Below are 16,807 nucleotides of genomic sequence, written 5' to 3' on the forward strand. Positions count from 1 at the left end.
CTTGGAAAAAGGGGAGTAAATGATGTATGTGAAGTAGTAGACATGCAACCCTTTCCAGGCAAAGCTTTCATATCTGTCTGAATATAAATTATTATTGAAAGGGGGGGGGGGGTGCTGAAGGGGCAGGAATTGTGAGTTTTAAACATAAAAAAAAAAAAATTGGATTGTGGATTTCACAGCTCCAGTCACCCGAGTCATTTGCAAAGAGTGTCCAGGAGCTGACTATTGTGCTGCAGAGAACTGGGGACCCTGCCAACCTGAACAGCCTGAGACTACACCTGGAGCTCCTGGCCAACATCGACCACAACACAGGTGAGCCGGAAACAAAAAACAAACCATGTCACTAGATGCAAATGCACTCCCGACATCACACACTGCAGTCTTGAATGCATAATAACATAATATGAAATCTATATGCATCTGTCAAAGCATGTTTCTCTCTCTCTCTCTCTTTTATGCTGGGTATAAAGAGCAAGGAGTCTCAAAGTTGCAATTTATATTCTTTGTGTGTAGATGCAGCACCACCAACCTGGGAGGAGTTGCAGAGTGTGATGTTGGCTGTGAAGGTAGTGGTCCATGGCCTGGTGGAGTTCATCCAGAACTTCAGCAAGAAGAGCCACGAGACGCCCCAGGTAAGAGCTCATCACTTCCCCTTAGCCTTTAATACCTCGAAGCCCACACAGTCCCCTATGGTCACACACAGCCACACATTGCCTATTGCCTAACTGAATCGGCACCCTTATTAGTGAATGCTTGTCATACAGTTTGTCTTAGCATTGAAAGTGGGGCTATATTATGTACTATAGGGTATGTTACTTTTGGGTCATTTCAGAGTCATTTACAGTGTTCAGATTTGAGTTAGTTATGGACCATTTAGGTTATGGACCATTTAATGTAACGCATCTAGTCCTTTGGGTAGTCATGTCTCTCTCTAGTGCATTATGAAGGTTGGTGGTGTGTCTGGTGATGATTACTCATAGGGCAGATTCTGAGTGTTGGGAGCTCTGCTTCCTCTCACCTGATCACAATGTGAGTTTATCAGGTCTGAAGACCACCACCATAGCTCTATGCAACACTAAATAACAAACTGTGACTTGTGACTTAACCGTTACTTGGTTACCCTCATGGTACCATTAAGCAAGTACTGCACATGCATTACATATGTGTATGTCATATTGTCATGTATTTTACAGCGTAAAACGTATATCATGCCATACCAAGTCCATGTGCAATGATGTGAATTGTGGTGTATTGCAGTGCTTCATTGTCCCTTCATTGAGCTGCACTGTCAGAAGACCCACAGAATAGCCAGAGAAATTCTCATTTTTGTCAGCAGAGGCAGTAATCCAGTTCAGGGAGGCTGTGAAGAATTGCTGTCATTTTCTCCTCCGCTTGTGGGAAAGTTTGGTACAGAGGGCTGCAAAGCCAGATAGCGGAGTTAGCTGGAGAGCCGGCATGAGCACAACCTGGAGACCCCTCAAATCTCACACAGGGGCATAAACGAGCACTTAAAAGTATCATGGGGTTTTCGCCAAGCAGTTGTCTGGATAACTCTGTAATCCTGCTTTGTGGGATAGCCTTAATGTTATGTTGCGGTGTGTGTGCGCGCCTCTGCGCCAGGATGGCATCCAAGATGGTGTCAGTACACACTGATACATGGCACTGATGGTCTGTTTTTAGCTGCGTGTTTGTGACATACATGGGTGTCTCTGATCTTTGCACGTTTCTCCAGCCACAGCCTAACAGCAAGTACAAGACCAGCATGTGCAGAGACCTGCGGCAGCAAGGAGGCTGCCCACGGGGTGCCAACTGCACTTTTGCCCATACTCAGGACGAATTAGAGAAGTGAGTAGGCAGACAGAACACAGTAGAATATATACTCACCGAGTTGGGACGAATTAGAGAGGTCCTCTTTATCACTACCACATGTCCACGTCCTGTTTATCACCACATGTCCTCTCCTCTCTGCTCAGGTACAGAATGAGGAATAAGAAACTCGGTGGGGCCTCCCGCCCCTTCCTGCTCTCCCAGGGGGGGATGGGAAAGGGCCCCAGCTGTAAGGGGGGGATCTCAGTGATGGAGTCCTCCTTGGGGGGTCTGAAGGGCCCTGAAAAAGACATCCAGGCCCCTGATGGCCCCTTGCCCCCGCAGCTCATCCCCCGCGGTGGAGACTCACTGGAGGACCTGAAGAGGGTGCTTCCCAATGGTGCCAATGTGCACTCACAGTCCACCTCTGTTAATATAGAGCAGTAAGTCTAGTGCTCTTTCAGGACACGCTATGGCACATAAAGATAAACAGTGATTGTTCTTAATCATTCTGAAATATCCATTTGATTTTTGTCAATGAGTGTGTTCTTCTGAAGTCACTTTATGCTTTATGTTAGTTATGATGGAATAGATGAACAGGTTGAAACCTCTGACCCGTTCTCTAATGATACAATATATGAAACACTGGCAGAATGTCCTTTGTGTTTACTGCTATGTAGTTTTGTTTAAATCTTTTCTCGACACCTGTTTTCCAGGAAGACTGTTTCGCCCCCAAAGACGCCCGTTAGCCAGACTCAAGCCTTACTTCTGTCTCCCCACGCCACTGCCCACGAGACGGGCGGGGGAACCTCTTCCAAACCAGCCCACTTCCTGCTGAGGGGACACCCTGAGCTCTACTACCAGGACCAGCGCTCCCCAACGTGTGACGTGCCCCCCTACCAGCCAGCCAGTGAGTCAGGCACCCCCCGACCCAAACAGAACCCTGGAAGTCATGGAAAAGTTTTGAAATGGTGTCAATGAAAATGGTCGGGAATACTATACTCAGTGATACTATACATTAAATGTCCATACATCTATGTTCATTAGCCACAAGCAGCCATTGTCTTCAATATGAACAGAAGTAGGGAATCCTTTTCCAGCATTTTGGCTTGAAATGCCACATTGCTCCGCAAGTCTGTCAAAATGTTGGCTTTGGTCAGTATATGTAGTAGTTGGGTTGGTTATGTAATGGACTTTTGCAATGTAATGCTTGGAGTCCAGTTATCTGGGTAGTTCTGTGTCTGCAGTATGAAGGTTGGTGGTGTGTCTGGTGATGATTACTCATAGGGCAGATTCTGAGTGTTGGGAGCTCTGCTTCCTCTCACCTGATCACAATGTGAGTTTATCAGGTCTGAAGACCACCACCAAAGTGCTTTTAGAAGGTTACACAATACACAACAGAAGAGCAAAAACTGAGTCATTTATCAACTCATTCAAACCTGATGTGCCAAATTAATTCCCTTGATGTTTTCCTTTACCCCCTTTTGTGTACCTGTTGAGCCACTTTTATTCGGATTCATGACAAACCTGTTTAGTATAGCACTCATTTAGTTTTGCTTTTTCCTCTCTCTCTCTCTAGGTAATTACTACCCCCCCACTGGCCCCCCCTCCAAACCCTGTGTGGCTCGTTTCCTACGCTCTGTCAACGTCGCAGAGTCCTCCTTCCCCCCAGCGTCACCGTACGCCGATCAGCAGTCTCTGTTGGCTACACGAGACCGTCTGGGCCCTCAGTTTGGCCAGCAGCAGGCGGCGGCATGCAGCTCCCTGAGCCCCGGTCACGGGCACGGCCATGGGCACGCTCACAGCGTCTATGCGCCGGTCTATGACAGCCGTCGGACATGGCGGCCGCAGCTGTACCAGCGGGAGGACGGCCGGAGCAATTCGCTGCCGCCAGAGGTGCTGCACTCGCCCGCTTGTCAACCTCCCCCCACCAGGGAGCGCTATAACTCACTGGACAGCCCTTACTGCGGCTCTGCGGACCACAGGGCTGCACTGCACAGGGTATACACACACAACCTTTCGCACTCACACTTTAGAATGGGTCTGCTGAATACACATACTTGCATGTGCCCTGATGGGTTATTCAGGAAGTGTTTTTTGTAATTGCAGTTGTTGAGTTTGTACCAGCAAGTTTTGACGCTTGTTTGTTTGTTTGTTTGTTTTGGAAAGACTCACCGTCCTGCTGTCTGCTCTCAGGACTCATACTCACGCGTTCCTCTCGGCTACGAGGACCTGCTTCACCGCAAACAGGAACAGTGGGCGCATCACCATGGCAACGTCAGTCGGCCTTCCCAGTCCTCACCTGTCTTTGCTGTCGATTTTTGTGCCGAGGTGGGTGTGTGTCTGTGTGTATATACTTTCCCTTTTAAGCGACCAACCTACTTTTGTTTGTGTAATAAAGGTGAAATGGCTCTGGGCTTATGGCGTCTTCCTCTTTCCCCTTTTGTGTTGTCCTTTTTTCGTGGAATTTGTTAATTTGATTTCATCCCACATGCTAAGCTATTTAAAGTGTGACTGTTGCCAGGCAACAGCGTAAGAAGCTGAATCTGAATGCAACAGTGGTGTCCTGAGCTCAGAGTTTTCAGTTCTCAGATCTGAGCTCTGGGTTGGGTCTGTGGGATTGGGAGGTGGAGGGTTTCTCAGAGGAGGATTTGGGGCTTTTGAACGAATGTGAGCAAAGTACTGAGTCATCATCAGTGACAGCCTGACATTCACAGCTCTTGGGGCCGGCTGCGTCGCTCACAAATTCCTTTTCTCCCACTTCGGTCTCTTCATTCTTGCTTTCTAAATCATTCTTTCATTGTCTATCTTGCTCTTGCGCTCTTACACCCCCCCCCCTCCCACTGTCTCATTCTCAATCACGTCTCCCCCTTCTCTCTGCAGCATGCTGATGGTGTGGGAGGTGCGTGTGTGAGCTGTAAGTACCGTGCGGAGGAGAGTTTGGCCCACTACTCGCCCTGGTCATGTGGCTCCATCAGCCCCTTCGACTCAGAGCAATACGCCAGCTCTACGTACAGCTCCTGCTCGCAACACATGGTGAGTGTATTGAGAGTGTGTGTGTGTGTGTACGTACCTCTCCCATGAGTGCACGTCTCTCACACACATTTCAGTGCAGTTCTCTGGGTACTCACGTGAGCATTTTGAAGGTTGGTGGTGTGTCTAGTGATGATTACTCATAGGGCAGATTCTGAGTGTTGGGAGCTCTGCTTCCTCTCACCTGATCACAATGTGAGTTTATCAGGTCTGAAGACAACCATCACTGCTGATTTAAAAAAAAAACTTGGTTGACACTTAAATGTGTCAGCAATCAGTGTGATCGGAACAAAGATAAAATTATGGGGGCACTTTTAAGTCCTGGGGCTGAATTGAAAGGGCTGGTCGATGGACTCATGCATGCATGCACACACCTACCCACCCGTGCATGCACACACCTACCCACCCGTGCATGCACACACCTACCCACCCGTGCATGCACACACCCACACACCCGTGCATGCACACACCCCTGCTCCACATTACTATTGCTCCCAATCCACACAAAGGACAGCAGCTTCATCCACACATACAGTTTGCAGTAATGACACTACATCTGCTTTCAACTCTTGGTCAGTACACACACCTGCTCCCACCTCACGCTTGTCCTACTGCCAAGACATAGTCAGTGTAGTTCCAATGACTGGGTGGACAGTCAGTAGTTGTCGTGACTGTTCACTACCATGGCCATCACATCCAGTTGGATGACCGAGAGAGAGCAATTCAGTGGCGTTGATTGATAGAGTAGACTTGATGGATAGATTGGACTAAGTAAATAAATCTATTAATTAATAGATCGGTAAAAGATGATACAGCTGTAGATTTGGTAGATTATAATGATGATGGTAGATGAGTTGACCGAATAAGATCTTTTTTTATTTCTATGCCATGTTCTCACCACAGATGGATTTTAAAATTCAGGAAGAGGTGAGGCCACTGTTTCAACATCTCCTCCTCCAGCCTGCCACCCACCTGCTTGTGCAGAACTGTCCAACATCCGTCATAAATCCCACTGCCTCTGCTTTCACCCCCACCACAAACACAAACACACACACGCACACACTTAATCAGTTACAATCAAACGGCTACTGACTTGAACGTCTTCATTTTTCTCTGTTTTTGTGAGTTTCCTCTGCTGCTTTGAATACCAAATATCATAACTCCAGCATATTGCGTAACATCCACTTGTTAGAGTAGAGGGATTGGCTCCAATGCCTGGACTCTTCAGAGCAATAAAAGATGCACCCCATCTTGTCTTCCAAACATCTCCACTAACTTAAGCTTGCACATTTACATGGTCAGTAACTAGACATCCAATAATCAATCTCATTTGTTGTGTAGTTGTGTCAGTCTTGTGCTTATGGATGTCTTTCTAATATTTACATTTGGTCATTTAGGAGATGCTTGTATCCCAAGCGACTTATGGTACTGTGAAGGTAAAGAGAAAGTAAACAGAAGCAGGCATACATTGCCAGCAACTATGTACTCCAGTTAAGGTCCGTGAACAGTGTAATTTGTGCTGTGGTTCATCACTTGCTAATAGATGTTTGATGTGTTTCCTTGCAGGAGGTGGAGAGTGGGGGAGGCAAGCGATGGCTGCACATGTTTGAGCCCTACCGCCGTCTGAAAGAAGAGGACCCGATCATCCCATTCGGGGAGGGGCCCATCATCTCCAAGTGGGGGGCCATCTCCCGCGCCTCCCGGACCGGCTACCACACCACTGACCCGGTCCAGGCCACCGCCTCACAGGGAGGCGTCAGCACCACACCCATCAACTTCAGAGGTCAGCCAATCAGAGGAGCTCACGTTGAGTTCAGTTTTCGGTTCAATTTAGTTAATTTATCTAATCTATCAATTCAATGAATACATAAACTGGAATATAATGGAATCGTTGTGGAATGTTTGAGGTGCTGTGTGGAAACGATTAAATATTATAGTAGTTATTATAGTACTTAATGTCTGGAGGCCCTTGTAAAGGTTCAACTTTATAGATTTTTTTAGAACATAGATAACGGTTCTCTCACCGTTAGCATTTTGAAGGTTGGTGGTGTGTCTAGTGATGATTACTCATAGGGCAGATTCTGAGTGTTGGGAGCTCTGCTTCCTCTCACCTGATCTCAATTTGAGTTTATCAGGTCTGAAGACCACCATCACTGCGTGTTTTTTTTTTTTTTTTTTTTTTTTTTTTTTTTTTGTGGTTGACACTTAAATGTGTCAGCAATCAGTGTGATGAAGATGAAATGATGGGGGCACTTTTAAGTCCTGGGGCTGAATTGAAAGGGCTGGTGGATGGACTCATGCATGCACACACACACGCGCGCACACACACCCGTGCATGCGCACACCTACCCACCTGTGCATGCACACACCCACACACCCGTGCATGCACACACCCCTGCTCCACATTACTATTGCTCCCAATCCACACAAAGGACAGCAGCTTCATCCACACATACAGTTTGCAGTAATGACACTACATCTGCTTTCAACTCTTGGTCAGTACACACACCTGCTCCCACCTCACGCTTGTCCTACTGCCAAGACATAGTCAGTGTAGTTCCAATGACTGGGTGGACAGTCAGTGGTTGTCGTGACTGTTCACTACCATGGCTTAACATAGATAATGGTTCTTATCTTTTGTGATGTAGAACTGTGTTGTGTCTGTGTGAGTATATGACAGTTCCTAGGACCAAGTACATGACATCAGACAGTTCTTGAAAAAACCTAAATCAAACAAACAGAAGACAAACTATGTGGTCAGAATGTTCCTAAAACAGTCTATAAGCCTGCTTAAAATGGCTCATGACATTTGTATTGACTACATCTTCTCAATGTAGAAATATTTGTGGTTGGTAATGCACTGACAGGCAGAGGTGTATCTAAGGGGCGGATATCTGTAGGGATGGCTCACGGGTTAACTACTTCTGAATGAAGATGTTATTGTTGCTGTGGAAGTTAATGAGATTTGAAGATTCTAGAAGGGGTTTCAGGTGTACCATCAGAGTCGTAAACACATTTGATCGGTCCTTTTCAAACACTCCTCTCCTCGACAAAACAAAAGCCAGTCTGTGTGTCAAGTGGAGAGTTCTAGAAAACGTCTTATCTGCAGGTTTGGTTTGCTGTTCAAGAGAGAGCGTGAGAGACTGGCTGTTTGCCAAGCAGGAATCCTTTTTCCCATGTGGAAAGATGCCATTGCGCATATCAATGAATCGCTCTTTCATCTCCCCAAAAGGATCCGTGCTCAGAGAGCCTTCCACTGAATGCTGTACAAAACAAGCCTCCACCCACAACCTAGGGCTGTGTGTTGGCAAGAATCTTGCGATACTGTACTTGTAAAAAAAAGTGTTTTAGTATTTTATTATTTATTTTTATAATTTTAGGAAAACTCACCACTATATGCATAACATCTGAATAAAAAATAAAGTTAATGGGCCTCATTCTCGAACATTTTCTTAAGTGTTTTCTTAAATATCATCTTCCGAACTTCGAAAGACCAATGTAAGAAAAGATCTCCGCCGGATTCATGAGCGCCTGGAAATGGGTTCTTACCCAGGTGAAGTGTTCTCAGCTGTGCTCCTCCGAATGAGGATTCTTAAATTGAACGCGCGTTCTCGCACATCTGGATTTGCATACATACACGCCCCACCAGCTCCTTAAAAGGGCACGCAACCGTAGTGACGTGTGCAGTCAGAATCGACAGAATCCACGCGAAAGCAACTCAATCGACTGTCATGTCAAAGCGGAAAGCGAGCACTGGTCGAGTAAACGCAGACCTAACTTCACCGCTGTGGAGGTAATGTTGCAGACTGTAGATGTGTCCATTCTATTCCGCTATGGCTATATCCACGCGATTGAGTTTAGTGCTCTTTTATTTATTCACTTACATTTGCAGTGTTCGTGTAGTGCTTTTATTTATTTTAGGACATCACGATGTCTCGTAGAATCATGACTATGAATGTGAAACATAATTGTTAATGATACAAATATTCTCGTTATTATTATTATTATTATTATTATTATTATTTAAATCCGAGGATGTCTGTAGAATTGATGTGAACGCAATCACCAACGATTTCTCACAAATTCAGCTCTTAAGAACAATCTGGCCGATTTACGACTGCTATTCTGGTCTAAGTTAAGAAAGAATCCCAGATGAGAACTTTCATGAATGCCAGAATTGTCCTGGGAACGTCGTAAGTGGAGTTATGAAGAAATATCTTCTTAACTTGTTCTTAATTGCGTTTGAGAATGAGGCCCAATGTTTTTATGCAATCACAACCCTTTTATCTAGCAGTTGGGGAACATGAACCACTGTTTGTCACGAATCTTTGCATGTAAACTGTTGGTTTTTGATAATCACAGTTTCACAAAACCTCACGATACTCAAGTGTGTTGATCTTTTCTTACTCCCCTCAGTCTGAGTTGTTGTGGTTTGTTCATCTTGTTTATTGTTTTGATGTATTTATCAGGGATGCAACCTTCTAACCTTTAAGCGAAATCTGCCGTTTTGATTAAAAAAGAAATGTCTGATGATTTGTGTAACTTTTCATATTTACTTTTGTTCCTCCCACCTCCTGCAGATTACAGCCCCCACATTGGACATGGAGATTACAGATGGGGTCCGCGAGGTTCTGACTCATCCAGCCACTCCAGCTTCCTGGAGAGGTGGGTAGAACCCTCCCTTGTGGTCCAACCAGAGGAGAAATATTAAAATGTCAGCTCCCATATGTTTTTAGATTTACCATTTGGGCATGTAGAGGATACCGTTTTTCAAAGGACTACGTACAGTCTTTTGTAATTGAAAAAAAATGATGCCATGCAAAAGTGAGATGGGAAATGTATAGTTCTAGTATGTTTTTAAAAAAAAATCTCTTTTTTATTTATAGTGTTCTCAAGTCTGACACCAGATCACAGACAAGAGGCCCAACATGATAGCTGTGTTATGTATTATTAGCAAAACTCTGGCCTTACTAGTGATCTAATGGTTAGTGAACTGGAATGACTGCCTTAAATTTGTGTACATTTGTGTTTGGTTTTACATGCTAAATGGGTTTGAAAGCACATGGTTAGAATCAAGAATCTATATTTTCCTGGAGTAAACAGCCTTGCACAGTGCCTTCTGGTGGCCCTCCATTGGCCCTGCAGGCCGTGTGTCACTGTGGAGGATGTGTTTGCAGGTGGGCACTATGAGCTTGCTCTAAATAGGAGTGAACTGTTGCTGGCAAATATCTCTGTCGCTCTTTGTGTCTGACGTAGTTCTCTCTCTGTGCTGTCTTGGCTCACTGTTGTGTTCCTGTGTTGTACTGCAGTTGCTTCCCTCTTCACTCCAGTATTTAAAAATAGAACTGCAGTATGTTCCCTCGGTTCACAGCTCTTAGCACGTTCTTCAACTCTGGAGTGTGTGTGTGAGCTGACTCACATTTCAGCCAATCCCCACCCTCTCAAAGTTTAATTCAGAAACTGTAATAAAAAATCAGAGAAACTCAGAGTGTTAGTTATTAAAATGTACTATCAGTGTTTACTCTACACATACTGGTTAAACAATGTACAGAAAGATATACAGGTAGAAATGTTTAATACTTAGGCAAAGGACAAATAGTTTACATATGTCAGAAATATTTCTCTTGTATTTGTATGTTGAATAGTGACCAGTTGGGTGTGATGGAGCTGCAGGCTCGCCGGCCCTCTCTGATTGGTGGAGAGAAGCTGGAGGGGGGGCGCTTTCATCCAGAAGCAAGTCCTAACTGTGCAGAGAGCGAACCGGACCGGGACATCGAGCTGGAGCTGTCTGCCTTAGACCTAGAGGACAACGAACTGCACCAGAACACCATACAGGTGTGGTTTCACCCGCCTCATACCTGGTTAACTGGGATGGGAGAGGGATTGGCATGCCGGAATCGCTATGAAGGAAATGGAAGTTAATTAAAAAATGGTTGCGTATTTATATACGTTGCGGCACGGTTTTTACAATTTAATCATGATGCATGGTCAGAAATACAGCGTTCCTGGTAGCTACCCACGCTGTTCTTACATTTTCACAGTGTTCTCTGACTCGGAGCAAAACTACATTCATAACACTTCACAGAATACATTAACGAAATACATCAGTTAACAAGCCAGGTAGTGTTTATCAGGGCCAACTGTGCTGCCATTGGTGTTTTTAAGTTATTATCTACTTGATGCCTTTAAGTTCAGGACCACAGACTTCAGAAAACTGGGCAGATTTAAACTCCATCTGAAGTGTGCTCACTGTTCCTCTATTTAGGAGCCCCTGGAGGTGAGGGTGCCCGCCCACAGCGCTCTTCTCTCTCCCCCCAGCACTGAACCCCAGAAGCGCTCCCCTGATGGGATGGACCACCACCTGCTTAAGAAGATGGCGTTCAGGTGAGACACACACACACACCACACACACACACACACACATTCAGTGACATGGGCCTAATGAGTTTCTATAGATACTCCTTATTTTATTGTTGATAAATATGTATAAATAAATAATAATTGTGATTCGATTTTTCTTTACTTGCTAGTGTACATCTGGCACACATTTGCATAGATTTACATATTTTACATTTGTTGTGTCTGTTCAGGTATGTGTGCATATTTGCAGGTACTGTGGAACCCCCGTATCTGCTCATTTGGTTGTCCATGTTATAAAGCTGCTGGACAAAAAGTGAAAAATTCCAAAAAAGAATCAGTTCTTAAGTTTTAAATTCCGTGCCACTCTTAGAAGCCTTTCTGCACCGCCACGCTTAATTCATGACTTCAAGCTCATTTCTCATGTATGCCTGTCCTTGATTCCTCCATCCTCGTTGCATTCAGTCTTTGTTTCCTTCTCCATCGTCCGTTGAGGTTTAAGCGAATATGTAGGAATCCTGTTTATTAGAGAGCGATCACCACATTCACATAATTATAACAGTAATAAATGTTTTACTTTATGTTATTGTTGAAGTTGCATTGTGTGTAATTTATAGATTGAACTTTATCATTTTGTATCAGGTATTTTATACATGAAAAAAAAGTTATACCATTATTCCCTATTAACCGTGGTTTACACATTGATGAACTCTGCCAGGTGAAATGTGAATGGGTCTTTCCCTCCCTCTCTCTTCCTCTTTCGCATAGGAATCTCATTAATGTATCTGGTAAAAACAACATTGACAGAGAGTGTGAATGAAAATGTGTCATCTATCCAGTCACAATAGTGTTGTGTAATCCCACCAGACTGTATTTAACGGGATGCAATGGAGCGTGAACCTCTGCAAAAGGTGTAAGAGGTCTCATGCCAGTCAACCTGGCTATGGACTATCCTAGCTCCAGCTTGGGGAACCATCTTGACAGTTCGTAGCGTGTCTAATATGAACTTGTGTTAATATAAAGTGACACAGGCACCCAGAGGGTTTCTACCCATCGTAGCTTTTTAACTGTCTTTGTTATCTCTAGCTTCGGGACCTATTTTAACAGTAGGATACGGGGGCACTACTGTACTTGTTGTTCACAACAATTTTGTTTTTATTATTATAAAATTATTATTATTTGTTTATGTATTTATTTATTATTAATATTATGATTTACTTATTTATATCTTTGTGTGTGACAGGAAGGCTCTGTCGCCAGGAGGCCTTGGCTCTGGGCGGCTGGGCATAGGGAAGCTGACGATGAAGACGGGCCCCCCAACTCTCGCCGACAGCCACCGTCCCTCCACCGCCGGGCCTGAGGTGCTGCTGAATGGCAGCTGAGAGGCACAGGACTGGTCCTCCACCAGCAGGGGGCAGTGCAGGCAGGCAGCATCCCCCCCCCCCCCTGCTAAAGGAAGTGCTGGCTCCTGAGGGAGGAAAACCCCATGTTTGGGAACCAAGTAACACCCTCCAAAACATCTGAGCCAGCTCTGTGCTGCAGTCGCACTGTGTCGCAGTGATCGATTCTCTCTTTTCACTTCATCTTTGCCACTGTGCCACCCGAGCCTGTATTTTTTCAGAGGCGCAGTCCCCTCTTCCTCCTGCTTTGTAGTTTACAGGGGTGTATTGGCGTTTTCGGCAGGATGCCCACAGTGGTTGTCATTGTATCCCATCAGAAATTCCCAAAGGTTGCCATCAGGCCTATGAAGAGAGCTAGATGTGACCATGCTTTCTCAGCAGTTTTAATGTTTTCTGGAAATTTAGCAGGGAAATTGAGGTCCCCAATCTCACATGGCTTGTGTAGCTCTCATGAGGCTGTCTCATAATTAAATGCCATGGCTGAGCTGGCTTTTGAGTTGTTACCCAAGCTGGTAATATTTGGGTGAAAGCTAATGTTAACCTGTCTCAGTATGATTATACAGCAGTCTATTCTCACTGATAGTCTCCCCATAGACTCTAGATATTCCAGAAATGTTTTCCATTGCAAACATTGAGAGTAAGCCATGGTGCTGAGAAATCACTATGCTTTTCGCTGTCTGAATCATTTAGGTTAAGCTGCTAAAATATTTGTCACCAGAATGAACCTGCATGCAAGTAATTTGTCACGTGGAACGATTGCACTTATTTAGTAAGGGTTAGCGTTTTATTCCTATTTTTTTCCCCCCCATCTGTGTGGTTGACCATCGTTGGTGATGTTAATCTTTCATTTGGACAGGATCATTATGCGTGTTGTATGTGTGTGTTTTGTAAGTTGGGTGTTAAGCAGCAGTCATTGCTTAACACTTAAGCCAAACACTTTTTATTTTGGACTGTTATCAGTCACTGGTTCAATGGTGTGGTTTACTAGTTTGACACTGACTGAAAGCAGAGCCACATATTCAAACAATCACTCAATGACCTTCATTTGAAAGCTCTCATGTCTCAATCAACTGTGGACTTCCTCATTATGATCATAGGCTACAAATAATGGGAACTAATATAAATTAAACAGATATTATGTAATTGGGGGGCCAAGCAGCGACGCTGTGTAGGCACCCATTGTATTTCTACCTCCTCTTCCTCTTTTCCATGGCAGCCCCAAGAACAGTATGGTGTAAAAATAATTTCAATTTGGTACACTGATTGCAGACCGTCCCTTGATTCCTGTCAATAGGTTTCATGTCTGCCCCTCAAGACTTATAAACCCTATGCCCAATTTTTCAAAAAATTGAAATTGGTATGAAACTTGCTGTGACTGCATACAGCCATGCCCTTGATATAATGACATGAAGTTTCCACAGTCCTCACTGCATGCAGCTATATTACGGTAAATGTATCGCTGCTTCCCTTGTCACAGCCTACGTTACTGTTAGGAGATGCAACGTTGTTAGGAGATGCAACGTTGTTTTGATGGACAGTGAGTGCTCAGTGTGCATGATGAGCAGTCTGCTCTGCTGTGTGTGTGTGTGTGTGTGTGTGTGTGTGTGTGTGTGTGTGTGTGTGTGTGATCTGTCATGCTCTGTGTTTCCCCATGTGGTCACTGTGGGAAGGTTCTTGTTTACAGACAAAGTCGATGGTGGAATCTGTTTTTCTTTGTCTTCGTTTTAGTTTTGTGTGTGTGTATATTTTGTTTCCTTTTCTCAAAGAGTATTCGACCTAATCATCAAAGAAAGCACTGCATTTGACAGGGGCTTCCGCTGCTTCTGGGCGATCCCCCTTCCAGAAGAGCTACAGGTTCTCCTGGGTGGCTTTTACTTTCATTTTATTACGAAAAGAAAAAAACAAAAACATCACTAACTTCCGTGAAGTTGTTTGTCAAAATATTTTGTATCAGGATCTCTTAATTTTGGTCATTTCACGAATAAAAAAAAATAAAATTGCAATCAGTCAATCAATCGGTCTTTCCGGTGTTAACGTTAGTATAGGGTGCAACCCTGTTTGTTAAAAGAGGAGATTTCTGTCACTGAAATGCCTGGAGGATGGTCTTTCTTGTGGTGACTCCTGCATTGACGGCGTTTGTCTACTGCAGGTCTGTGTTTGTCTACTGCAGTCTTGTGCACTGAATGTTCAGTTTGCCATCTCTTCTGAGAGGGTGAAGATTTGGCAGGGTGATGCTATGTGTTGTATACAGCGCTTGGGTGGGGCGTAGGGACTCTCCTATTTATAATAGTTTTTTTTTCTTTTTTTAAATGTACAGATGGAGGCATTCGCGACTAGTGGTGTAAACAACTTGACCAAGGCTTTGCAACATCTTGTGAGTACTCGTGATTTAGAAAGCTGGCAGATTGTGAAAGTATGCACTTTTTGTTTTGTCCGATGTCGCATTTTATTTGTCTACACTTGACATGAAACGGTCTGTTTCAAACTCTCTCACAGCTTGGTAGGGATATTTACCTATGTTTTAACATATTCCAGTCTGCTGTGGGACATCTTTGTACAATCAGTATAAATTAAGTGAGTGATCGTTGAACAAAGCTCACATGTATCCAGACTGTTATATAGTAAGTATCCTGGATTGTATCGATTTAATGTTTTTACTGGTTATTTCTTAATGAGGTTAACTGTTGGCAAAGATGCATCAGGGATTGCTTTTGTAAAAAAAAAAATTAAAAAAAAAAAAAAAAGCTAGCCTTCATGGCTTTGGTCAAGTTGTTCTCCATTTTAGGTCAGTCTGCCTCATGTTGTTCAGGTTATCCAACAGGTGGCGCCAGAGCCCAGTCATCTGACTGTTCACCACACTGACAGGGCTAAAATAAGCAAACTAGCAAGCATCCTAATATTAACTATTGTTAATGTTACTAATGATAGACATTCAAAGAGGAATTGTTTCCTTAATGTTTCAGTGGCTTAATGATATTTGGTTGTATCTTTTTTTTTTTTTTTTTTGTATGTGTGTGTGAGTTCCGACATCAGTATTTGTCAGGTCCTGGGAACAGGGTTTGGGTGAAAAGGAGGTGAAAGAGCTTCAGTTGTTTTCATGGTGCTTGTCATGTACCGCTATGCTGGACTTCACCACAATGCCTGAGATGACGCCCTCTACTGACCCCACCCTACCCCTTTTCCCATGCAGACTCCTCGTTCATTTAATCCCTATTATACCCCATCACTGCATTGTATGGGTCCCTTGGCTCTGTTTTGGCTAGTCCTACAGTTATATGCCCCTAGGTCATGCATGCTGTCTATGTAGTTTTGGAAAAGGAGTCCCATGATTCTGTAGTTGTGATACAACACTGACGTTGTCGCATTTCCTCACGTGCCCACTGTGTGGCCACAAGTACTGTGGCTTGCCTGCAGCACTTAATTGTCTGCTATCAAATTATTATTATTATTATTATTATAATTATTATTTGAGTAGTTGTATTCTCCCTGTAAAGATCTTGTTTCTCTGCGTTTGCATTTTATTTACTGAACTGTAACTTTGGCAAGCATAAAGATGTGGTTTAAAGAAAAAATAACTGTCAGTTGATTATGGAGATGATGTTTACCTATTTTTACGTCTGTATTAGACATTTTCTTTGCAAATCTATTGTTCGATTGAATTGTAAATTAAATAAGGAGATGGTACACATCCGTCATTTTATACAGCAAACGCCATCGTTAGATGGACTTACTACACATTTTTATGATATAATCAACTATATTTAAATATAGACGTATAGTAACATACAGAGATTCTTTAAAGTGGAAAATCTTTTAAAGGAAATGTCTGCAGGAGTAATTTATATTACATTTTGTTTCTTTTGAAATGCCACTTTTTGAAAGGTTTCCCTTTTGCTTAAGGTAATGCAAGGCAAGTTTTAGCCTGATTATAATTATTTTTGTTTTGTTCTGAATGGAGTTGTTTCCAGAGTGGATTCTATTATGTTTCATTTGTTCTATCTGTTCTTGCACTGGCTTGTTCTAAGGCCTGTTCTCACATGTGGGACAGTGTGATGTCAAGAAAGGGAGGTTGGAGAAATGTAATTGCATGCTAAAATATTCAATAAAAACACGCCAAATTGAATGTGTCGTTTCTGTTTTGCACACAGTGTGTTTATAATTGGTCACCGGAGATGTTGTCTCTGCTGAACACTACATTTCTGACACCATCT

General features: G+C 43.6%; 1 protein-coding gene across 6 annotated transcripts in view; it reads left to right on the forward strand.

Annotated features, from left to right (window-relative positions):
* The window catches only part of rc3h2 (ring finger and CCCH-type domains 2), a 29,291-nt gene extending 12,572 nt beyond the window's left edge, over positions 1-16,719 (forward strand). For 5 of the 6 annotated variants that reach the window (XM_031577205.2, XM_031577209.1, XM_031577208.2 and 2 more), the window contains exons 7-20: positions 180-312; positions 514-632; positions 1,733-1,845; positions 1,974-2,249; positions 2,523-2,716; positions 3,386-3,807; positions 3,976-4,137; positions 4,690-4,842; positions 5,743-5,766; positions 6,406-6,622; positions 9,420-9,504; positions 10,485-10,674; positions 11,105-11,223; positions 12,440-16,719. In XM_031577205.2, the coding sequence (XP_031433065.1) occupies positions 180-312; positions 514-632; positions 1,733-1,845; positions 1,974-2,249; positions 2,523-2,716; positions 3,386-3,807; positions 3,976-4,137; positions 4,690-4,842; positions 5,743-5,766; positions 6,406-6,622; positions 9,420-9,504; positions 10,485-10,674; positions 11,105-11,223; positions 12,440-12,578 (2,346 nt within the window). In that variant the 3' untranslated portion in view covers positions 12,579-16,719. The remainder of the gene's footprint in view (positions 1-179; positions 313-513; positions 633-1,732; positions 1,846-1,973; positions 2,250-2,522; positions 2,717-3,385; positions 3,808-3,975; positions 4,138-4,689; positions 4,843-5,742; positions 5,767-6,405; positions 6,623-9,419; positions 9,505-10,484; positions 10,675-11,104; positions 11,224-12,439) is intronic. The other variant, XM_012830200.2, reaches the window with a different exon arrangement.
* Positions 16,720-16,807: the final 88 nt, after the last annotated feature.

Source organism: Clupea harengus, chromosome 12 (assembly GCF_900700415.2).
Source record: "Clupea harengus chromosome 12, Ch_v2.0.2, whole genome shotgun sequence".
Classification (NCBI taxonomy): Eukaryota; Metazoa; Chordata; class Actinopteri; order Clupeiformes; family Clupeidae; genus Clupea; species Clupea harengus.